This window comes from Botryllus schlosseri, chromosome 9 (assembly GCF_051294905.1).
Source record: "Botryllus schlosseri isolate E-star chromosome 9, Bs_hap1, whole genome shotgun sequence".
Classification (NCBI taxonomy): domain Eukaryota; kingdom Metazoa; phylum Chordata; class Ascidiacea; order Stolidobranchia; family Styelidae; genus Botryllus; species Botryllus schlosseri.
In genome coordinates, this window is record NC_137244.1 from 2,179,230 (window position 1) to 2,204,144 (window position 24,915).

At 38.5% G+C, this 24,915-nt stretch overlaps 2 protein-coding genes across 3 annotated transcripts; both read right to left on the reverse strand.

The window, feature by feature from the left end:
- Positions 1-363: 363 nt before the first annotated feature.
- Positions 364-8,904, reverse strand: LOC145447174 (uncharacterized). The gene is made up of 6 exons (XM_080325585.1): positions 8,702-8,904; positions 8,486-8,638; positions 3,466-3,618; positions 3,324-3,389; positions 2,486-2,650; positions 364-708 (listed from the first exon to the last, which is right to left on the reverse strand). The coding sequence occupies exons 1-6, from the start codon at positions 8,759-8,761 to the stop codon at positions 517-519; spliced, it is 789 nt and encodes a 262-aa protein (XP_080181711.1). The 5' UTR covers positions 8,762-8,904; the 3' UTR covers positions 364-516.
- A 3,930-nt stretch (positions 8,905-12,834) lies between these two features.
- On the reverse strand, positions 12,835-23,103 carry LOC145446970 (uncharacterized). 2 transcript variants are annotated; one of them, XM_080325375.1, is made up of 6 exons: positions 22,966-23,103; positions 22,430-22,549; positions 22,202-22,363; positions 15,147-15,481; positions 13,580-13,681; positions 12,835-13,504 (listed from the first exon to the last, which is right to left on the reverse strand). In XM_080325375.1, the coding sequence occupies exons 1-4, from the start codon at positions 23,053-23,055 to the stop codon at positions 15,335-15,337; spliced, it is 519 nt and encodes a 172-aa protein (XP_080181501.1). In that variant the 5' UTR covers positions 23,056-23,103; the 3' UTR covers positions 12,835-13,504; positions 13,580-13,681; positions 15,147-15,334. The 2 variants fall into 2 exon arrangements, with proteins under 2 accessions (XP_080181501.1, XP_080181500.1); XM_080325374.1 differs by having other exon boundaries at positions 12,835-13,681.
- Between the last annotated feature and the right edge of the window lie 1,812 nt (positions 23,104-24,915).

The window sequence follows — 24,915 nt, forward strand, 5'->3', positions numbered from 1 at the left end:
CACAATGTCGATTTACGGGCAATATGTATACATACCCTCAAATTTTTAAGTTCGAGCGTAAATCGAAACATGATTTTATGGCAACGTTTGAGTTATTATTAATTATATTTTTTGACGGTTGCGAGCAAACATTCTCCTTTGGCTTGCTGTAGCTTAGATTATATTATATTACACAGCAAGAAAAGTTGTAACATCCGAGTTTTTAAGAGTGTGTCTCATAGCTCCCCGGGTCGTGTGCTTTTGGACCCACCGGGCGGGGATCGATGATACGTTCGAGCAACAAATTCTAAACGTTCATAAATATTATTTGAAAATACGGATATTCATGTATATATGCGCAACAGGTAGAGCTTGTATCAAAGTGTTGAGCTAGCAAAAAAATCTGCTGTTATCGGCTGAACATTTTGTGACCAGAGATCATTTTCGAATTTTTGATCTATCGCTACCACATCTACCAACAACAGCTAAAACATTTTCCGTTATCTATAATTGAATATTCCAATATATCAGTAATATTTATTTCAAAAATCGTTCATTCCATTCCTCTCGGGGAATTTTTCCCACTTTCGGTGGTCGGTTGTATCTTGGTACCACATTCTGTAACAGTCCCGGTTCTACATAGTCCCGAACATAAAGATTTCTCACTTGAAAGCACATCGCAATTCGGAGCAGTTGAAGCGTCAGCTCAAGCACAGCCATTCGGTCAACCTGATGAAAATAATTGATTTCGATATGAATTGCGAAATTAGATTCATAAAAATCTATTTTGTAGTAGTATAAAATTGATAAGCTACGCAGTACACATTGCATTTTAAGAGGAATAGCAAGTTTAAAAAAATCAAAAAAATCAAAAAAAAAAAATTCTGGTAGGAAATATTAACATTGTATCTTTGCTCTTCGCAACTCACGGCCTTATTTAACCCAAACTATAAATAAAACTGCAAAATTTCAATTATATATTTTTTGACAATAGGGAGGGGGTGCTTTATTTCAACGTCTAACAAAAAGATCTCAGGTTTCGTCCGATAACTCTATGAAATATATGGCTTGACCGTTAGAAAATATATCTATCTATATTATTTCCGGGTTTAGATTGTTGTCATTCAAGCATTCTGGCACTCATTCTTATCATTACATTGGTAACAAACGTTCGTTTTTCTCAGTTATAAAATTTTGTAACGTCGTATCACGGTAAACCCAAAATTCGTATGAAATATTTGTCCTAAATGATTCACTAAAGGTTTTTCGGAAATATGACATTCAACCCTGTGCTATGATAGAAGGTTTTTTTTACATAGGTCAGGGTCTACGAAGCTAAGAGTTACAGAACTTCACAGAAAATTAAGGACGAACGTTTGAATTTATTATTTTCGAAATGAAATTTCTCCGAGATGGGTTGCACATAATACTTCAAATTTTAGCACAGCACAGCACTCTCCTAGTACTTCCTAAAGAAGGTTTTGGATCGGAAAAAGACTTCACAATCTAAAGATTTTGGATTCCCGGTATCAGTGCATTTTTTCTCCTTCAAATCCACAATATACCACAATATGCGGAGTAGAACCATTTTTTATATATTGCATAGCGACATGCGACTGTGAAAATTTCATGGTGATGGGATGGCCATCCGCAAGTTAGGTTTTTGACTTGCTAGACCCCTTAAAACGTAAATGCTCATCGTAACATATACATGCAGTGATATTTAACTGCCCACATTTGTGGATTACTCGGGGTATTTATAAATTTTGCAAATAAGATGATTTTACTTGAACAAAGACATTAGAAATTTTATTCGCATATAGTTTTTCTCATAATTGATCTCAATGATGATACCAATTATAGTATGGTGATTGTAAGTGCAAGTACATTCGTAAAGCATAGTATATAGTTATCGGAAAGTAATTAGTGATAATGACATGTTGTCATGAGTAATGCGATTTAAACTGCCATAACAACTTGACGAAATTTTCCGTGCATCGCAGTAACCATATATATTCCGAACATTCCAGCGATTTTGCGTTAATAGCCAAGGTACATCTTGCAATTTCGTACGTAGCAGCGTCTATTTTGCTACAAAAAGTTTGCAACCCTCGGCCAAATTTACTTTCAAACTATTTACAGGAATAGTCTTTAAAATTTGAATTTATTTCCTACCTTCACTTGAAGTACCCTACTTTTGACATGTCTTTGGAAATCGCCACTTTTGTTTATGAGAGTACAAATTGACGGTGTTACGTCTACTTCTACTCGGGTAACCGCGGTGACTACTTTTGCCACCTCTTGAAATGACTATCCCGACTCGCTCACGTAATGGAATTTCATTTAGGCATTTCATTTTGTAGTATTTGTCATGTATCATATGGCCACAAAATGTTTCCAATGCCAGCACACAGTAATACAACTGCACTCCAAACGGTATATATATATTACACTTTGGTGGTGTGTGTATATCAAGGCCAGGCCATTGCATCGGCGTCACGCTTACCTTGTGCCCGGCCAGTCCCTTTTCAAACTGAAAAAAGTCCACATTCTCATATGACTTCTGATCATACACCACTTCTTCGAATTTATACTTTTCGATGAAAAGTCCTACAGAACGTGGGTGCTGACGTAGAAATTTTTTGTCGAGCCGTACTTCCAGTTGGTCGTCCTGAAGGAAGTTATCGCGGTTTAACATCTAGGAAATGTATTTTAATTTATGTAACTTATATATACCAGGCTAAGCAAACTCGAATACGTGCTGATTCTGTGACCATGTTTTCGCTACCACTTATTATTCAGTATTGAAATATTTAATTCTTCACCATTGCGACATATTCATAGCAAATGAATACAATTTGCTGGGCCTATCTCGTCCCATGAATCTCGAATATATACAGGGATATTTGCGTATTTTGAAATCCTAAATTTGATGAATTTGAAGAAAAGAATGTTTGAATTTTGAAAATGCTATTGAACGCAAATCTTCCCTTGTAACATATTTTTATTTGCAGAAATCAAGGTATTCCCATTGAGCGAGAAGTTATTACACGTAGATAAAAGTTCGAGAGACCTACATTGTTTTCTTATCTATATAAGATGTCATGATATTATATATACATATTTAAATTTCTGCGAACTGTCTATTGACAATCTTACCGTTAATACACAATGGCACATCTCTCAGGATTTTGTGAATTTGTGGAAGTTCATTACCAGGAAATTATTGAGTGTGAACCGTGATCGAATATACCATTTCATCTTCACAAGTTCTTTTGGACACGAATCTATAGCTGGATTTTGAGCAATTTGTCTTTATATGCCAGCTTATGAGATAAACTTACACATCCGGGTGTGGTCGAATGATGAAAGTGCAGACGAAAACGATTGCCAATCCTAAGACGCTGTATCTGGAAAAGTGGTAATTACCATATAGTTCGATCAAAACGTCCAATTAACGTGCATTGTGGCATGTACTTTTCTGACCTTCAAGCCATCACCATAACCTCCTTGCAGTGCGGCAAGGTCTGGAAGCCGCGATTGAGTTGATTGTCGTAAGTTGTTTACGTTGAACTTGCGAATCATGAGCCCGATATCTTTCCAATTTCCTTGGCCATCTGTGATCTTTGCGGTGTCAATCTGAGTTTAACATATGTCTAATAACTAAGTCACTAAAGCGTTCAATTATTTAAACTAAGGGAGAAGTTCTGTACTCACTGACCCCGTGAGCATAACTCTCCTTCGTAAACTTTTCAGAGGTAACCCGTAACGATTAATACCAGAACGTTACGTACGTGGATACTCGTTTATCCTGTCACACCATATCACTATTTGGCGTCGTGTAATTTGATGCGGTTGACTATTGTTGAATTATCAACAAAAAACTGAAATATCTCCGCTTCTACCGGTTAGAATTGAGTCAAATTTGTTTTGCATCGTCTCTTAAGACAGCTAAACAATTTCATGGGGTTGACAGAAAAAATTGAATTTTTTTTAATTGTCCCTAATAAATTCAAAATTGTCATTGGATCTGTGGAGTTCTATACCTGCTAGAATTGAACCAAATTTGGTGTGCAGCGTTTTTAGGGTGCACTGACAATTTAATGGATTTAATGGATGGAATCCGGGAAAAAAGTTATTTTTGAACAGCCCTAATGTGCACACATGTGCTTGTCAAAATAGACAGCGTTTGTAGTAGCTCGGGGTAAATCAACAACTTCCCTAGTACGACTGCGATCCTGTTTCTTCAAAATGCAAGCCGGCCCCGATCCGTATCCAGACGTATGAGAAAAAGTATAAATCCGGCCCCGTCGCAATATACAAAAACCTGCCAATATTCACGCAGATCTTGCAAAATTCTGTACACTACTTCCTATAGTACGCCTACTCCGACATTATAAAAATGTACATAACCGGTTCCGATCCGGATACGGCCTGATCGGGAAAATTATGAATCTGGTTCAAATATATTCACTTGCCATCATACAGGAGTGATTTCGACCCGTGCTATAACAATTTCACTCAAAAAATAATATGCAGTAAGTATTGTAAGCAGATGAAACATTCTTGAGTAGCTACCTCTTCTTGTGATCTAACTGCAATGAATGAATCTTGTAGGACGAAAGTCGATATATTTTCGTCAAATAAGCGAGCTTAAGTAAAAAGATTATTTGATAATCTTCAAAGGTACGCAAAGAGCAGCGAAACTACTTAGAGCACATACAAAAACTACGACTATTAAAACGAACTTCCACGAAAGACTGAAATGGAAACAATGTCTAGAAACTCAATTTGTGTGTGGTTAAGAAGGACGCCTTCTAGACTAAATTTCAATCCGAACCATAGATCAGATGAGAGAGAGAGAGAGAGAGAGTCTTTATTTTCATCGAACCAAAATACATAACAAACGGCAGTGATGGTGGTACAGAAAATATGCGTGCACAGTATTCGGTATTAGATAGGAATGATCGATAAGACCGTGAAGGTCATCTAGTCTGATCACACCAGCATCAAACAGGTACACTTGACTCAGAACAGTCTGGCTGTAAAAAAATGTTTAGTTACGAAAGGAAAATAGAAAAAAAATTAAACAATGGTAGCAAATGATCAATGAAGCAATGTCTGGGCGAGGTAGGGCAACAGTGTTAGTGTAACGACAAGAGGTGATCAAGTAGGGCTTTTTTGAATCTATTATAAGGCAATTCACGGATATGTGATGGTAATGCATTCCAGATGATAGGTCCCGAGTAGTCGATAGATCTCTTAGTTAGGTTGCTATTGGGTTGGGGTAAGTAGACGTTTCCTTTAGACGAAGATCTCGTGTAATGGGAATGGACATGTTTAGCAGGTATGAAAAAGTCATCAAACACAGGAGGGAGACTATTGGAAAAATATTTGTGAACAACTTTTGATACTTCGAAGCGATATAGTTCATCAACTCGCAAAATTCGATGCTTACGGTAGTAAGGCGATAAATTGGTACGTAAAGGTACAGATGAGATCAGCCGTATCGCACGGTTTTGCAGGGTTCGAATTCTGCACAAAAATGTTGTACATGCATTTCCCCATACTACGATTCCATATTGCAGATGCGAGTGGAAAAGAGAGAAGTAGATGGTTCGTAGTACTGATTTGGAAACCAAAGATTGGAGACGGGTCATTATTCCCACACACCGAGCTAGTTTTGATATTGTGCATTCAATATGCTGCTTCCAAGACAATTTGGAATCAATGGTGACGCCGAGATATTTTGCTGAGTCACATATTGAGATTTGTTTATGATTGATGTTCACAGTGAAATTATGACTGGCATTATTTAAAACGAGCATCTCGGTCTTATCTGCATTCAAACTTAGTTTGTTTGCTTGCAGCCATCTCGACACTTTTGGGAGTTCCCTATTCACAGATGCATGCAAATCATCGACAGTGTTGGAGGTTATGAAGAGGTGAGTATCATCAGCAAATAGCGTTGTGCGGAATAAAGATGCATTAACAATGTCGTCGATGCAGTGATACTAACCTACCGATATAAAAAAGAGAGTTCTTACGACGCCATGCAGTAGAAGCGAAGAATAAATACATCGATGTGTATTGTCTAGTTACCAATCAGCTGAAACTCACAATATGTAGTTGAATATATTTGATCGAGGGTAGAACCATATAGTACTTATTTACAGTGTTTCAAACACCTATGTAGCAGTGCTGAGATGACTGGATTAATGACTTGACTCGAGTCAATTTTAAGCCATCAGGTAATCAGTATTGACTAAATCTCTGTATCTTAAATCTGTTCGGATCGTAAGCGATCATTGTTGTGACCTGTTAGAACACCGGCCTTTCAATGATGGTCCATTAAACTGAAGCACGATTATCACAAATAAAGTGACCGCAATCGAAGTGATCATAGCTCACAGCTTATGTTGTCGTACCCTGGTAAATTGATCTAATACCAATGCATCTCTGTTCTATTGATTGGTCACACAATCAACCCTCTTCCATGATTTAAATCGAACATAGTTTATGTGTTTATATTACACGTCAAAAGTAGCAGGCTTGAATTGTGTCACCTTCGAATATCGATCGACCTCACTTGACTGGAGTCAAAATGGGAAATGACTCGAGGGGACTTGTGACTCGAAGGTGGTGACTTTGTCCCAATACTCCTAGGTAGTGTGCCATTTTCATTACATATTGTAAATGCCTGATCACTAGGGCCATTTTTATATGACCTTAAAAATCAATGATATGACTTTGTTTTTTGGAAAATATGACTTTATATGAAAATCGTGTATTTTTACATGCGAACAACGTCACTCACGGAACTAAAGAGTAAAACATACGCATCATAAAAGTACTACATATAAATTTCTATATTTTAAACCACTGTTGTAGTACATATTCATGTAGTGTGGAATGTTAGTCTTTGTAGTTACGATTTGGACGTAAAAATGACTTTAGTAAGGAAAATAAGCGCTCCGAATACGCTGATGTGGGTTGACGAAATATGACTTTATATGACTTTATAACTTTCTTAATATACCTCATAGGGATGCGGTTTTTGCGTTAAAATTGATTTCACGACTTACTGATGCATAGAAAAAAAAAAGATTTTAATGACTTTAAATGGCCCTACTGATCACGCAGTGGTGTAGCTTATTGTTTTTTCTGGGAAACCAACCCTACAAGACATAAAAATTTGAAAAATGAATAAAATAAATGAGAACGACGGTCTTGGGGTCCCGTTGTATGATCAGCACAGCTTCTGAGGGCTTCCGCCTTACATTTCATCGTTATATAAAATTCATTGACAGACACACACACTCACACACGTGTTTCGTAACGAAATAAGTCCGGTATTGCTATCCACGAACGAGGCCGATGAGGTAACGGTGAACGTAAGATAGATTTGTTTTGGTTGATTTTGCTTGAGGCAACAAAATCCTATATATTAATGAATAAAGGCCTGTGTACTTATTTTTCAAAGTTAGCTAAATAAATAGCTATATCCAAATCCTGTACACTACTCCCTAATACTCCTGCAGTATAAAATGTGCATAACCGGTTCCGATCCGGATACGGCCCGATCCAAAAAGGTAGGAATCCGGTTGAGATATATTCGCTTGGCATCACACAGGAGTAATTTCGACCCGTGTTATACCAATTTCACTTATAAAAGTAATATTCAGCATGCATTATAAGTATATGGAACATAGGCTACTCGAGTGTTTTTTATAATTCAGGTAACGTCATTATTGATCTTCGGTCCTGATTAAGTTGGGCCTATTCATGAGTTTATCGTGGATTAGTTACTTTGTTGGAGTATACTGTTATTTCGTGACATTTATTGTAAAGACTGTCACTAACCTAAATATACCAATCGGTCAAACCCAAACTCAACGGAAAACTCATTTGGTGAGACGCATGACATCCCCAATTTACATTGCATATTTTCATCTACAGGTCGCATTTCTACCGCAGGGCTCAGATTGAACGAAAAGGACTATTCGACGCCGGCAATTTCAGCGCTGTACGCTATGCCTGTGCGTTCGCGTTGCAATATCTCGGTCCGCGTTCACAAGCTTAGAAGTTATGAGCGCCACCCTGCCCGCTGTTATTATACATAATTATTAAGTTAATTTAATTGAAATTTTCTTCAATTTCAGTACTAGATTCAAATTGTTATTCCTATGCAATACATAAGAGGTCAGATTACAGAATTGCCTTGCCGCAATTCTGTAATCTGATCTCTTCATGTACTGCATAGGAATGTAAATTTGAATAAAATTTTACTTCAGTAACGCCATTTTGCTTAGGGGGAGGATGCTCCCCGGATTATGTGTGTCTTTACCAGTTTTACTATGAATGAATAATATAATTTTGGTATGTGGTATAAGTACGATACAGTACAAAATAGTAATTATTGGGAGTGTATAAAAGGAACGGCCTATAGAACTAAAATCTATGACGCCATAACTATGATAAAAAAAACTTTATATATTTGAATTACTCTTCCGATAAAGCCGCTTTCGTTCAACATCTTGACACCATCCATCGAAAGTGGGATCTTATGATGCGAGCTCAAAAGTACTATTCCAACTTTTGACGAGTGTCGCTTTGCTTGCCCAGCCGCTTCCAGCCATGTATCGATATCAGCAACGTTCTAACATTACATATTCGATAGAGTATAATAAAATTAGTAAAAACGAATGTGATATTGACCTACCGTTGATGATCTTGATGATCGTGGAGGCACAATCCAGCAACGGTCAACGGAATATGTCATATTGTCGAATGCCCGGCGCCAAGTCTCGTCGGAATGAGTATACGCTGATGACGGTCTTATGTAAAAATCTTGGATCTTGATCAGACGCGGGCAAAGTGCGGCCCGCGGGCCAGATGTGGTCGGCGATGCGATTCTGACTGGCCCGCGAAAAGTAGCCTGGAATTTGAAATATAAAACCTAATTTTGAGTACCAATGTGTGAACCAAAACACAGGCCAGTGCTTTTCAACCTGTGTGACGGATCGCACTTGTTCGAATGAAAAATATAGCAGTGCGAAGGTGGTGCGAATAGTGCGAAAGAAAACTCGTAAATACAGGGTTGTAACCAAGTCACAAGGCTTCGAGTCACAAGTCAATCTCACTTTTATATTTTGACTCGAGTCAAGTCGAGTCATTTTCAATTCCCACCGAGTCCGAGTCCAAGTCAGCGAACAGAGGATCGAGTCCGGGTCATGGTATAATGACTCGAGTCCGAGTCCAAGTCATTGTGTTGACTGCTCAGTTTCCAGTTAAAGTCTTCTTAAACCCACTTTTTACCTAAGTTTGGTGATATTGAATGGTTCGCATTTTTAATATATCAATTTTCCTCGCTTTTAGCAGTTTCTGGTCGCATTTTCAAGCACCAGTACCAACAAACGAAATCCCAATAATGTGTTGGCTTCGAAATTACAATGAAATGTAGGTCTTGGCCGTCTGAATCTCAAGTCAATGACTTGCTTCGAGTCATGCGCAATGACTCGAGTCCAAGTCGAGTCAATACACAGATTGACTCGAGTCTAGTCGCGTCATTTCCGTATTTTGAGAAAATGACTCGAGTCGAGTCGAGTCATCCGAAATTACAACCCTGCGTAAATATATGTTTATTTTTTGGACTTGGAATACTTCAAAGAAACCTGATAGTAAATTTACGGTCAGTGTAACTTTTGTAGTGGCGACGCAATTGTAAAAACTTGTACTTACTACGCACCACGAATCGTAGCTTTCACAAGGCGTAGGCAATTAATATTTTAGCACTATAAATATTGCGTAACCAGAAGCCTGCTGGTTTGGAAGCTGGTGTATTGGCAGACATACAGTATATCACTCGTCTGAGCCTGTGACAGTCTGGTAAAATGAGGTCAAATTGACTTTCTGATTTCTTTCGCTAAAGAATCATCATATTTTCGTAATAACTGTTCGATTGGCGCGAGGCGCGAGGATAGTAGTAAATACCATTGGTACAGACTCACATTTGCAGGTTACTGTAACGCAAATTTTTACCTCTTCAAGGGTTATTAAAGTATGGACCGCAAAGGGTATGATATTGGGTAGACACGGTGACAGAGCTATCTGTTGATATGTATGTGATATTTGTTGAATTTATTGCAGAAAATCCTGCGATATCCAAGATCACTGTGTTGGGTATTTTGGCCAGTAAGCGCGTGACACGCAGAACATGCGGCTTTATCGTGATAATTCATGATAAGATTCATACTTTATCGGCTATTTTGGGGTGGTTCATTGCCCTGATCCTACTTTAATGTATATTTTTGCAATCTGCGCGACAGTAGCTTTCGAATAAGATCATATTTATTTCATTTGAACGCTCGGGTCGCTAGTTACAGGATTATCGATTATATTGCTTTTAGATCGACCATCAGTGAATTAATCTGGGCAAGCAAGCGTGACGACGGGAATCGCGTATCCATACGTAGGTTATAGTTATCTATACATAAAACGCATTGTGAACCGATACCGGTAACCCTGAAAATTTAGCGAAAGCGGTATTTCACGTCATACTGGTCGTGCTGGATGTGTGTGTGACGCCATCATTGGTTATCCGGAGTTACAAATTAGTTCTTGTGAACAACACGCAATATAATTTTCGATAAATACATTCCAGAGCAGTTAACCGGTAACGGTAATTGCCCATGTGTCTCCGTAAATAGGTCTGTATGTGATGTTATCAAATGGGGCTATTCCTCACCAGAAACGATTGAATTCCCCACCGTTTGGGAACTACTGTAGTAGTACAACTGCGACACGCAAAGGAATTTATTTTGCCCTAATTTGAAATCGCATGCGTCAGACCTGTTTTGCAGAGCTGTGTTGGGTAGGAATGTTGTGTGCGCGTTCTGTATGTCATACATGTCCGTAAAATCGTAACATACGCATACAGCTGTTATATTTAAAATGGATTCCTTTTCACAGGTGAGGCTCTGGTCGCGAGATGCGACAAAAACCCAAATTTTGGTGGTAGTCTAAAAGCTGCTTTTCCGTTATTGAACTGTTATGAAGTCACAAGTTAGATTGAGCTAAAGAGCAGAACACACAGTATCGTGGGTTTATTTGCTCTTCTCATATACTCATGGGACAGAAGTTGGAGCAACGTATCATAAGGTAGCGAGCTCATTTTTTTGCGGTATTCAGGGTGTTTGTCGACTACTATGATCATTTACACCAGGCCGATGTTCTTCTTATTTTCCGTAACTGCCGACTTATAGCACGGCCCACCTCTAGGCTTTTTGTACGACACCGCTTACGCGGATGAGGTCGCGAGGAGGAGCCTAGGTAAACCTCCAACACTTAGGTACCGGAATTCAGATGTCGACCTCGAGACCATTTTGTGCGGCCCGCGACGGTATTTTGGATTTCGAAGTATTTGGCAATATTTAACCCCCAAATATCTTTTTTATTATTTGAGAACTGGAAACTACTGCATAAGCCTGAAACTACTCATCAAACTTCACTATTACATCAATTTCAAAATTTACCACGCAGTGGAAGATCAGCTATTACGTCCCATTACTTGTTTATGATGGTAAAACATGACCCGATGATGATTGGTGACTGAACATTTTTATTTGGACTTCGGCGCAACTTTTTGTAGAATTATTCGAACTCAGACTCATTGCCTGATAAGATAAAAATGACGCGAGTTGAGTCGCGTCAGATGTTACAATCAGAGAAGGTCTTATTGTGACTCGGAACGCCGTCACTTGGTGCAACCAGGCATACAACAAACTATGAAACTGCATGGTATGGGGAATGGTAATATATCAAAAGGTGTTGGCTTGTGTTGCGTAGCTTATTTAGATATCTAATCAGCTCGGTATGGTAACCATTGGAATTATGTTGTCCTCTTGATGTTTAGTTAGGTACATCCTCGGTCATCTGGCTAGGGTATCTATATCCTTGTCACATCGCCAATTAAATGAGGTGAGTATTATAAATTAATCGTAGCCTACGCTTCACAGCTGTAACACCAATGGATTCTTCTTGACATTTCTATTGCTATATGGCACAGTAATCATTTTTATTCAAGTCGTTATAGATCTGTTCCAATATTCGCAGGTAAATCTAACGCTGATCTAATTTGACTTTGCTAATAACACGATCAATAGCCTAGTTATCAGGAGCATGCAGGACCGAAACTGTACTGCTCCAATGCCCTGATATAAAATTGAATAATCTTTGTAGGATTCTAAAATATTCTACCTATAATTGTGACACGACAAATGTCCGCTAACTGCAACATTTTAACACGACAGCTTTTAAGATATCCTGATGCATTTGTACTGTTTATTGGTGTCTACAACTAAATATGCAGCAACTATGCGAAATACAGCAACAATGTTATTTGAATATATTAAAATATGTTTTGTTCGTGACAGGCGTGAATTAACAATAGTAAAAAACTTTTTCACGGTGCGTGAGGAATGTCAGTATGCAAGTTCCCGTCAAATAAGACCTACTTTGAAATACATTGAATTCCTCTATTATTGGTGTTGCGGTCCGCGGCGCCATCAAAACGTAGGAAATTGCCCCGCAAGCACATTTCAGTTTGAGACCTCTGTTTTAGATTGTACCTGAACGCCTTTTGTTGATACAGCCTTGATTGGCGTATTTTGATAAAAGTCGACACCAAGACCGAGGCACGCAATTGAAAGTGTGAACGGCTCCGGTCTGTCGTATCGATAATTTTTCGCAGAAACAGGATTATCCAGCAAATGTTTGCTAATGGCAGAGTTTATGGCCTTTGACTGCTCTGCATGGGGAATGGGTGATTCAAGGGTGCGCTTTTCACCTAATTCTAACGACATGCTGTTTTATGCGTTCCTGAGAACGTTCTGACCATCTCCTCTCGTAGACACAATCCCAGTAGCAGTCGCAAACATTTGCTGGATAATCCAGTTAGTGCGAAAAATTATCGACGCGACAGATTTCGCGTAGTCGGAAGGGGCCGTTTACACTTTCATTTGTGTGCCTTTGAGTCGACTTCTATGAAAATACGCCAACGAAGGCTGTGTCAACAAATGGAGTTCGTGCACCACCTATAATAGTACATTGAACGCTTCCTTGTTCGAAATTTCATGCCGGTGACGTAATATCTTTTGATTCTCTAATAGTTGCTGACGATTACCCCTGACACGTGTAAGCCGAAAGCTGTAAGCCGGATCCATTACAATATAAATAAAAATATACTATTCAATACTTAAATGTCGGCTACATATGATATGTACCATGGCTATATCGGATTGGAAGCAATGTAAATATAGTCACGAACGGGCAAAATATCATCATAGAAAGACCACTTTATATAATAGGGTTTTCTTACCTCTCCTTGAAATAAATGCCTATTCAGAGATAGCATGTCCAGAATATTTAGTGGTGACCGTCTATCGACATTCATCATCACTTCGTTCACATTTTTCACGCTGGCATATTGTGCCGCCGAAATCCAAACATTCGTGTCGACCGTCTCCTACGTTGTAACGGTTGCCGCGGTAGTATTACTGAGTAGGCTACGCTTCATACTATATATTCACAAAATACAAACCTTTGGTGGCTCTTTTAGACAACGATGAATTTTCAACGATAAATGCTGGAAAGCGCGCTGCCAATGAAGTTTTGTTTCGGCTTTAATAGTAAGTTTGTCGATCTGAAGTGTCGGTAATAGTTTACACTATGCATTCCAATGCTACGTGGTAAAGTTCAGTATGTATAATATACCAACTAGTAAAAGCAGATGATCAGTCAAATTGGAACCATTGAATTTTGTATTCATTTACTCTGCCAAAAGAACTTTAACGTCTCCAATAGGACTTATGCATATCCTATACAGGACCATTCTTGTAATCTCATTTCAGATAGAATGAAGGTCAGTAAGGTATGCAACCTATATCCAGGGGCCTTAACAGTACTTCGTCAGCTCCCCCCCAAAACGTTGATCTCGCCCCCCCCCCATACGGTGATAATTCTAACTTCTTGGGGGCTTCGCCCCCCCCAGACCCCCTCAGGCTATACGCTCTTACCGCTACTCATCATCTACGTGGCGCGCGTCCGTTTAGTGAGTCGGCTTTTCTAGCTTAAGCGCGCGAAATTTCCATAATCCATGACTGAATCGGTCAATATGATCGGGAATTGTACATTTATTGCTATTAATTTTTATCCTCTCTCTGCTCACGTAATCTGATTAACCGGTAGAGATGAGCGAGGTGTGTTTAAAAAGATAGGACCCCTCAATAACAATTAAACAGCTCCGGGTGTATACCCGTTGGCAAGAACAAAACAGCACTTCGTCAGGCCTAAAACAAAGTTGCGTCTTGGGCTCGCATAGGGTGATAAACCGACCCCCCATCCATCACGTTGTTCGCTTTTGTCACGAAATTACTGTTGCACTGTTTAGTGAGCCAGCGCTTTTTTCCATAATTCATGATAAAATCGGTCAATAAGATTGAGAATTGGATAAATATTGCTATCAAATTCTTGTCCTCTCTGCTCATGTAATCAGTTTTACCGGAATAAATATTTAAAATAACGCAACCAAAGAACCATATACGACTTAGGAATATCTGATATATTTGATATCAATTTATATTACTTTATTATATATTAAATTTGATATCAATGTATCTGATATATTTGATGTAGTTGATAAATTATGTATATATATGTCCTCGACGATGAAGCAAATTATGTCATTAGGACAAATCCTGACTGCATTTTTTGCAATTCAGCTTGCACTGCATCATTTCTCCCTAGGATTTTCTGGTAACAATTTTGGATCGGCTGGTCGTCCATTTCAATGCAATGAATCATCCATGCGGTCTTTCAGCAGAATAAGAACAGCTCATTGATTAAACATCGATTGACGGATATAAACAATTCATGATCGGAAGATATTATTCAGCTTCATGATGGCACTGCACAAACCAAACTTGGTTTGCAAACGGGAATAGAACGTTTGCACCATGCCTAAATACCATGGTCAGATTACAATGCTAATTGTATTTGTAGGCGATATCATGCTCTGCAACAGTTTATTTACTCGGAGCATGTTTTAAGCTTGTGGAAGCAAGCTTATTTCATGTTGGAATCGGCGCATACACAGTTCTTATGTCTACATGTCCCGATAATCTCGATGCATTCAGAATTTTGATGCCTTCCAACTCCATGCAAATGGGCTCTGTTGAATGCAGCAATACTTGACTCACGCTCTTGACATGCGCTTTATTCGCCACATCAACCCACATCTTTGAATCAACGTATTCCTTAACAATCAAAATGAAATATGGTAGGGTTCATATGTTAGTCACGATAATTGTGTGCCTATACTTGCCTCGTTTTGTGGCGGCTCAATTTTACACTGGTCGACGGTAAATGACAGTTGTTCGAAAACTGTTCGCCATCTGTTACTTTCAAATGATAACGATACTGACTTGACTTTGAGATGTTTTATCTAGCAAACATGCAATGTCAAATGAAATATCGCATGATTCTCTAAATACCAATGAAATAAAAAGGGAGAACACACCAGACATGGGGTGATTACTTCACGAATGTAATCGATTGCGATTACGATTACTTGTGAATCCCGCGATTACGATTACGATTACAGCCAAATCAGGAAGTAGTCGATTGCGATTACGATTACTTTTCAAAAGTAATCACGATTACTCACGATTACATTTGTTTTGCTTCTTAGAACTAATTTCAGAAGAGATATTGGAAGACAATATAAATATGGCTTGCGATGAAAAGGTCTAATGAGATAACAACTTTCTTTATAAATCATACGTCATTTGCTTGTTACGTCATAATGCACCCATAGCCCACCGCTATGCAGGACTATTCGTCGCACCCAACGATTTGCATTCTTGCCAGGTCCGTAACTGCCACACCCCAAACTCCCCACTAGGACCGGGAGCGAGCTCTAAGGGGACTCCAAAGTATTTCGTAAATCAACATATTTTCTAGAGAGTTAATTAACTTGAAAATTTTCTCCGAGCTTCGGGATTTAATGTCTCTAAATAACTTGATTTTGAAATGCATACATCTCCCCCTCAAGAAAAAAAGCATGCATAATTTATAGGAATAGGCATTTCGGTGGCGGTCATTACCCCGCCACGACACACCAAAAGACGTATGCAATTTCGGCCAACATGCAACTCCACAAAGTGTGCTACCAAAGAATGACTTTGGCCAAAAAGTTGGGTATGTGTTCATTGTCAGTAGCCGCGCTCTGTGGGCGTGACGAATAGTCAGGTCCTTCCAATGTGAGCCCTAACAACCCGGGGCACTCACAGAGGAATGAAGACATGGCAATTTGTGTGTGCGTCTCGCGAAAGTTTTTCTTTTAGTCTACTACGTTTGGGCGACTACAGTATCTTTTGATTATATAAAAGGCGGGAGGTCACGAATTAACAACATACAATAATGAAATTACAACAACATACTAGATGCTATAATGATGAATTACTTGCCCCCAGCTCTACCGGTAAATCTGAATGAATAGCAAGATAATGCAATTACCAATATTATTGACGAAATATAGTCATCAACTTGAAAACTGACCACCCTATGGGGCCCCAATACCCAGGGTTGTAATGAGTCGAGTCATCACTCGATTCGAGTCGCGATTTTTTGGTGACTAGACTTGACTCGAGTCATTTTTTGTATTGACTCGACTTGTACTGGATTCATTTTGCATGACTCGAACCAAGTCATATGACTCGAGACTAGAACGGCAAAGACCATGTAACTTCGAAGAATAGTAAAGTTACCACATTATTTGTATTTCGTCTATCAGTCCTGATACTTGGAAATGGGGCCGAAAACTGATGAAAATTACTATATTATTAATACGAGCCATTCTATATCACTCGAGCAGAGTTGAAAAAAGTGGGTTGAACCGGATTGATCAGAAAACTGATCTGTGAACATTATGACTTGGACTCGTAATCGAGTCCAAAAATATGACTCGACCCTATACTAGCTGACTTGGACTCGGACTTGACTCGAGGGTGAATTGAAAATGAATCGACTTGACTCGAGTCAAAACTATAAAAGTGAGATTGACTTGCGACTCGGAACATTGTAACTTGGTTACAACCTTACCAATACCATCGTTTGGAGTGTGGGACGAATTGCTGTTTTGGTCCTGATTGTACCTACAACTCACGTTAACATGGTGTATAAGCGGATGGCTATGACGACAGGTATAAATGTCGAGTGAAGAATTGTGAAATAACGATTGGCGCCCGTTTTAAGTAGTCGTATGAGAAAATGAAAAAGTGAACTTAAAATTCTACCTTTACATATACAGATACTGCAAGCTGCCGTTATGCCGTTACGAGAAACGGCAAAGAACGGCTCGGTTATGATAGATAAACGCAGCTGTTGATTTAAACCATCGTAACGTTTTATTTGACGAGTACAAAACTTCAAATCTTTGTCCGGTTTACGTACAATACATACGTATACTACATAGATAGGCCTACTGCTCGCCAATCAGCAACGGTCAAACTGCGTTTAACTAAAAGCATAACCAAACATCAATACATAAGTTGCTATTTGAAACTAGGCAGAGTGCTGATTATTATCTTGCTGCGAGGTAGTGGCGTCTGGAGTGTATTGATAACCTGATATACAGCATGGCTTACACTGCTCTAACAATCACACAACAATGTAGGCCTACACTGTACATCGAATATATATTTACTTCGTGTGGATACGTCTTACACAAGGACGAGCAAAGCTAATATTTCTGACGTAATAATGAGCAGTGGCGTTTGAAAATCAACCGCTTGCGCTCTCAATAACCTGGTATAATATCTCTTTCTTGTTCGCGAATGTTCGGTTATGTCATTTTCATAGTACAAATAAAAAGTAATCGTTCTTTCACAAAGAAATCGATTAGATATGCGAAGTTGTCGATTACGATTACGATTACTTTGGATTTTTTTCGAATGTAATCGATTATGATTACGATTACTTGAAAATGCTGTAATCGTCGTAATCGATTACGATTACTAATCGCGATTACCCCATGTCTGGAACACACGGTTTTTATCAGTCAGCCAACAGGAAGCCTTTTGTACTTGGGGTTAATATTCAAAGCATTACGAAATATCACTAGAAGGCATAATGTACATTTCATGACTATCTTTCAACCAATGTCCATTAGCGCAGAGGTCTCAAACACGCGGCCCGCCAGAGCATTTTGTGCAGCCCGCGACGACATTTTACATTTTTAATAATTTGACAATATATACGTGTCACATAAATCTTTTCAGGTTAAAAAGTCAAAATCCCCTCTTAAATTGTTCCGAAAGCCTGAAACTATTCGTCAAACTTCACTATCACATTCATTGCAAACGCTACCATGCAGGGGAAGATTCACTATTTCGCCTCATTTCCAATTCCTGATGACAAAACCTGACCCTTAAACGATTCGTGACTGAAATTTGTGAGTTGGAATTGAACGCGACCTTTCTTAGAATTACTTAGACTCGGGCTAACTCGATGGCAAAATGAAAATGACTCGAGTTGACTCGGAGTGTCTCGGAATGCCGTGAATTTGTTAGAATCATGGACGCAACAAACTAATCGCGTATCAGGGGAATAGTAATAGATCGCAGGTTGCAGCTCGGTACTTCGCTAACCAAGCAAGTAGTTATGGCAACCATGGGCAATCTGTTAGTTAAATCTTTGGTCGCTAAACCATGTTATTAAGGCCACTTCAAGGTACCGAGTACCGTAATGGTACGCTCCAGCGATGTAACAACAATGGGCCGTTCGGCGTTCCGACATTTCAACCACTAAGACACATTCAATAATATATTTATATCATATTTATATTTTTTTTCTGCTCCATTAATTGAAGATATTTGGCGATGAGATTAATAGCCTACATATCAGAAGAACACCCGAATCCTGGATTGGAATTACAATGCTCAACCCAAAAATGTTTCGATATCAAATCAGTCTCTATTATCAATCTGTTAAATTCAAAATATTCATAGAAGCTGCAAAATTATAACCCGATAGCTTTTATGATGACATCATACATTTGTCCGCCCATATGGTGTCTATATCTTATAATTAATATATATCCAGTACAACAACAATTCTATTCAAATAGTTATAAATGTGATGATTCTTTTCGTGCCAGGCCTAAATTGAGACAAGAGCAAATCACATTTTGACGATGTGTGTTTACTGTTAGTCTGCTGGATCGGCTCACTTTCAATAGGACAATTCATTCCCGCCAAATACGGTCTACTTGGAAAGACATATAATACCCCTATAAGAGCATCCGCGTCAGTGGTGTCTTATTAAAGCCTAGAGGTGGGCCATGCTATATGTCGGCAGTTACGGAAAATAAGAAGAATATTGTCCTGGTGCAAATGACCATAGTAGTCGACAAACACCATGAATACCCCAAAAAACAAATAAACAAACCCCTATAAGTGCTGCGGCCCGCAGCGTCGTCAAAACGGGAGAACTGGCCCGCGAGCACATTTGAGTTTGAGACCTCTGCTAGCGCATAACCAGTACGTCACAGTTACGGTCGCATTTAAATCACATTTTTTTGCTGCTTTTTTTGAAGCCACGACGTCATGAATATACAATTGTTACGTCATAATGGATGGAAATATAGCTCCTTTGACGAAATATCTGTACTATAACTGTTGAACCGACTATTTTGAGAGTTGCAACCATCCCACGTCGGATAAAACCGGGTGAATCTTGTCCGTCGGCTCATACATCATGTTTTTTAGTAAGTATATACACAATTATAGCATAATTTTACAACTTACAAAACACAATTATTTTTGAAGGTCTTTGTTTTAAATACTGTTCAAAACATGTTTTAAGCAAAGTGTTTGAAATGCCACCCTGGTCACAGTCATGTTTCGGCTGTGAAGCTTGCAATATATCCGTACGGACAAATGTATTCTACTTCAAGGTTTTCGGCTGAATATTGTTAGCAAGCTACCTCTGTATATGACCAAATACGGAACATAGATGTTAGGACTTTTGAATTTAAGGCCGTAAGGTACTGCTAGACTCACAAAATTTTCAAATTGCGATATTTTATAAACAGTAAATGCTAGATTCCCAAAAATTGGCGTGTAAGCTATTCATACTCAACTTCATATGCTGTATAAATTTCAGCATTTAACATTGATTCCTTGGGCCCAAATTGGGGGGGAGATTGGTGAATCGGACGGTTGGCACGAGGAAACGCCTGTCTCATTTATGGATGCTAAGAGATTCTAAGCAATGCTTTATAAAGTGTCCTGAGGCCTCTAAGTACCTGCTGAAATGTGTGAAACTTCCGATTTTAAGAAAAATTTTACGAAATATTTGTTTGGTACTAGTACGGTGCCGAATTTTCGATATTTTTTCATAAAATTCAGATAATAAGTACCATAGTAAGTACACCATAACTCCTATAGCAAAAGCAATAGTCTTAGCAGGTAGAACAGTCCTACTGCTTGTACTGAGCCAAGTTTTATCAGGATTGAAGGTATTCTGATATCAAAATTTCTTGTCCCCGTGACACCATATTACCAAAAACTAGAACTGGGAGAAAATCCACTTTGAAAATTGAAAAATATTTTTGTGAAAAAGTTGAGAAGGTATTTGAAATCTGTTGCTTTTAAATGGTGCAGGCATGCTGTATTCAGTACATAGCCAAATTTGAAGACGATTGAATGTGCCCAAGTGCAAAATCAGTCATATAAAGTATGAGTGATTTGATGATTTTTTACTCAAAACTGCTATACCATATTCGAAAAATTTGCAAACCTTGAATTGGACATCAGTTAGATGTTGTAAAGATGAAACAACATATCAAGAATACTGCGACATTGTCAAAATACCCATTTCAGGTGGTATGGGTGAAGATACTACATCCATATTTCCCCCCGAGACCTTTCAAACATACAATTTTTAGCATCAATTTCATCATGACACTCCAATACGAATTTGAGTAGCATAACCCTTATGCAGTAGCCTGTATGCAGTTCCAATATCCTTTGCCAGGTGAGCCACAGTCAGATAATTCACAATCTTTCGAACGACTGCATCAAACATGTAGAAATTGTGAGGAAAATGATTCCCCCTAATCCAAACCACCATTTTCAGATGTTGAATGCGGTGAAAGCTCTAATCTTTCTCAAAAGATTTCTTAGATTGTTCAGTTCAGCTGTTCAGGAACCATTGGTATACCTTTCTACCATGGTTCTATCTTTTACTATCGCCAAATGCATTCGTAGTGTATGTCTTTGTCCCACTGGTCAATTAAACCATTAGCTATCAAAATATACCAAGGAAATCTTGAAAAATACACAATATGATAAACAACATTCATAATATTGACAGCTTTCATCTATTCCCAGGTGAACGAACGGCTGCTGGCCTGCTGAATGTTTTGAAAGTCACGCTTCATCGATTACAGATATGGCTCGTCTATTCATTGTATAATATCAGCACGGCAGAGGGATTATAGACAGTTTTGAGTGAGTTTAAATAAATGAACTTGTATGGGGGGTGAATTTCTACGAAAATGGGTGATTTCAAATCGTATTTTAACATACTTCTAATTCGAAATCAGACAAGAGCAATACATTTTTGAAAAGAACTAGTTTCATACTTTAGGATTCTGCAATAAAAAAGATTTGGAAAATGTTGTTAGTTTAGCAGTACCTTACGGCCTTAACGTGTAATCATTAACATGCAAGTAAACAGACTATAGTGAATGACATAAAACAAATCACCCTAAGCAGTAACAGTCTCGAATTAGTTATTGATTAACTGAAAACTATATTACCGCACTAGTGTTAAGGTCCCGGTTATTTCCCTTCCGTAAGTCGAAAGGCTCAGAATAGAGGGAAGCAGGGATGCGGACCATTATATTCGAAATATCTCACCCATTTCGAGATCATCAGCAAACTTGGTAAAACGAACGCAAAAATAGAAACCTCAAGGCAAGGATTTGAAGTTAATGACATAACAAGACGCGACCCTAAACATTTGCACAGGTAAAAGTGTCAATACATCAGGGGAAATTTCTTCTTCGCCTTTATTGAGATTGACGACAACAGTTATGGAAGTGTTCGGTGTGTATCGCTAGGCTAGGAAGTACATCTAGGTAACAAGCAAGTTATACCCGTCCACGAAATCCTAGGCCAGTCATCAATTTAATATCATGGATGTCGACGTTCAGATCGTTTATTGGATCGTCCTTCCAACAACGGATTGATCTTTCCTTGACGTTCTTCGATTTAGAGTGGTCTGCTGCTTTTGTCCAGACACGTAAGTCGATGTGCCCCTTTATGGAAAACAGCTATTGCTCGATCGATGAATTTTGGGAAAATTCAAATAAAAGTACACCTACTGCTGATATTGGGGGCTCGATAAAACAACAGTTTAATGAAATTGACATCACTTCAAAAATCTGCTTCCACTTATCGGCATCAAACGATTTCGAGTCAGGCTTAATCCAAAGTTCATCGATCTAAAGGACAACAATCGAAAGTGATTAATATATTGATAGCATTTACCAAATTCGTAATTATACTTCCTGTGTCCTATATACCCATTTCAGGAAAAAAATGGAGAAAGGAGCGAAATGATATTCGCAAAACAAAAGCGGGGGGTTGGAAACTGTCGCATTTGAAATACGTCTCCCAATTATAGATCATCAGAATCCACTTACACGAACAACAAAATGCAAACCTCAAGTTAAGGGTGGAAAATTGATAACATACCGTTTACCGAATCACCGCTCAAGATTCACACATCTAGAACGTGTATAAATCTGGGAGCAATATTTGTGACGTATATGCCTATTGGCTATTGTCGATATCAAATATGAAAGTGCACAATGTTACTTTACACCTATCATTGGGACAGCGATGTAACAGGATTTACCTCTCCATCAAATTTTAACGTGTTCAGCAATTTTATATCTCCGATGTCGTCGGACCGAGCTTTTATCGGATGGTTCTTTCTATAACGCATTATTGTGTCTTTAACGTTTTTCGATTTCGAGTAGTGTGCTGCCTTTGTCCATATCAGAGTTGGATCAATTACATTATTTTCAGTTCAATTACATTACAATTACAATTACTTTCATGAATGTTTCAATTACATTACAATTACAATTACTCCAAGCTAAAAATATCAAATTACAATTACAATTACAATTACTCCTTGCATGCTTCAATTACATTACAATTACAATTACAATTACTCCTTGCATGCTTCAATTACATTGCAATTACAATTACAATTGCTGCTGTTGAACATATAATTTAATAATCATAAATTCAACCGTGCTCCTTGACAACCGTAGCGTCGTATTTAACAACAATTCAAGTCTAGTTCAGATTGTGTAGTAATAAATGCGTTCATGTGCGTACAAGTACATAGTATGCTATGTGAGATGTCATTGTGGCGTAATATAAGCGTGTTTTGAATGCTCGGTAATTATGGCTCACGTAATTGGAAATGTAAAATGTTATTTACCTAATCTCCTATGGGTTAGGATTAAGGATAGGGTGCAGTATGTCGTTGAAAAAGTATTATAATATATGCACGTGTTGGATTTGCGTCTATAGTATATAATTAAAGTAATAATATTATTTTTATCGAGGGACGTAGGAATTAGGATGAGGAGTGAAAACAAAACCGTGCTTTGTCAGATAAGACGTTATATAATATCCAGTGGTCTGGTTAGTTAGCCAGACGAAATAACGATGCAGCATCGTGATCTGAAATCGTATGGTAGATTGCCAACCCACTGATAGATGCGCAAGATGTGAGTCACGGATGAATGCAACTACAAACATACTGCAGAGCCGGCTAAAAGCCGCAAACTTTGTAGTCCTAGAGCTGGCGATCCATGCGTCCAAATTTGATGCATCTGGTATTTATCGTAAGCTATTGATGTACTAATTCCGAAAATACAAAATGAAATCTCGTCAGGGCAATGTAACTGCCCCAAAATAGCCGTTTAAGGCCGACTGTTCTGAAAAGTGAGAGCGCTGCAGCAGCATGACCACAACAATTATACCAATTACGACCAGCGATTGTTCAGAACAATGCCGATTCCCAGACTTTCACGACTATATTGGGATGGTACCATTGCCTCGAAATATACTTTTATTGCGGAATCAGTGCGACACTAGCTTTCGATTAGGACCATACATATCAAATTTCGACGCTTGGATCGCCAGCTATGGGAATATCAATTCTGCTGCTTTTAGCCGGCTCAGCAGTTCGCTTCTCGGCGTATTCAATCGTGAGTCACGTGTTGCGAATCCATCCGTTGGTTAGTAATCTAAAAATTGTATACAATGGCAGCCGAGGCCAGCATAGCGGTAAAAATTTAAAAAAACTTCGCCCGCAAGGGCGCAGTCAAGGGCTTCCGCGAATGGATCCACCAAATTCCTTCTCGACATTTAAAGAGAATGCATTATAAGTCAATTGTTTTATGTTGTGCTTGTCAGGTCATAATAGCAATTTAATGTAATTGAAATTGTAATTGAGCAAAATTTTTGTCAAATTACAATTACAATTACAATTACACAAAATAAAAATGCTTCAATTACAATTACATTACAATTACATTGAAAAATGTAATTAATTACATTCAATTACAATTACAAATTACAATTGATCCAACTCTGGTCCATATTAGAAGGTCGACGTGTCCCTTATTTGAAAACAGGCATTTTTGGTCGAAGAATTTTCAGAAAGAAAAAAATACAGATTAATAGTGCACCTACCGCTGCTGATAGTGGGGGCTCGACGAAACAACAATTCACTGAAATTGGCATTATTCCGAATATCCACTTCCACGCATCGGCGCTAAAGACG

Bases quoted from the DNA above. Each gene is read 5' to 3' on its own strand.
- LOC145447174 (XM_080325585.1), bottom strand. From the start codon at position 8,761: ATGACATATTCCGTTGACCGTTGCTGGATTGTGCCTCCACGATCATCA. The intron at 3,619-8,485 runs GTAATTCAAATA...TGTTAAACTCAG, and splicing joins AAAGCGGCTTTATCGGAAGA to ATTGACACCGCAAAGATCAC. The intron at 2,651-3,323 runs GTAAGTTTATCT...AACTTCCTTCAG, and splicing joins ATTCGACCACACCCGGATGT to GACGACCAACTGGAAGTACG.
- LOC145446970 (XM_080325375.1), bottom strand. From the start codon at position 23,055: ATGCGTTATAGAAAGAACCATCCGATAAAAGCTCGGTCCGACGACATC. The intron at 22,364-22,429 runs GTAGGTGTACTT...TTTTCCATAAAG, and splicing joins TCGAGCCCCCAATATCAGCA to GGGCACATCGACTTACGTGT. The intron at 15,482-22,201 runs GTATAACTTGCT...CATGTTTGCTAG, and splicing joins GCCTAGGATTTCGTGGACGG to ATAAAACATCTCAAAGTCAA.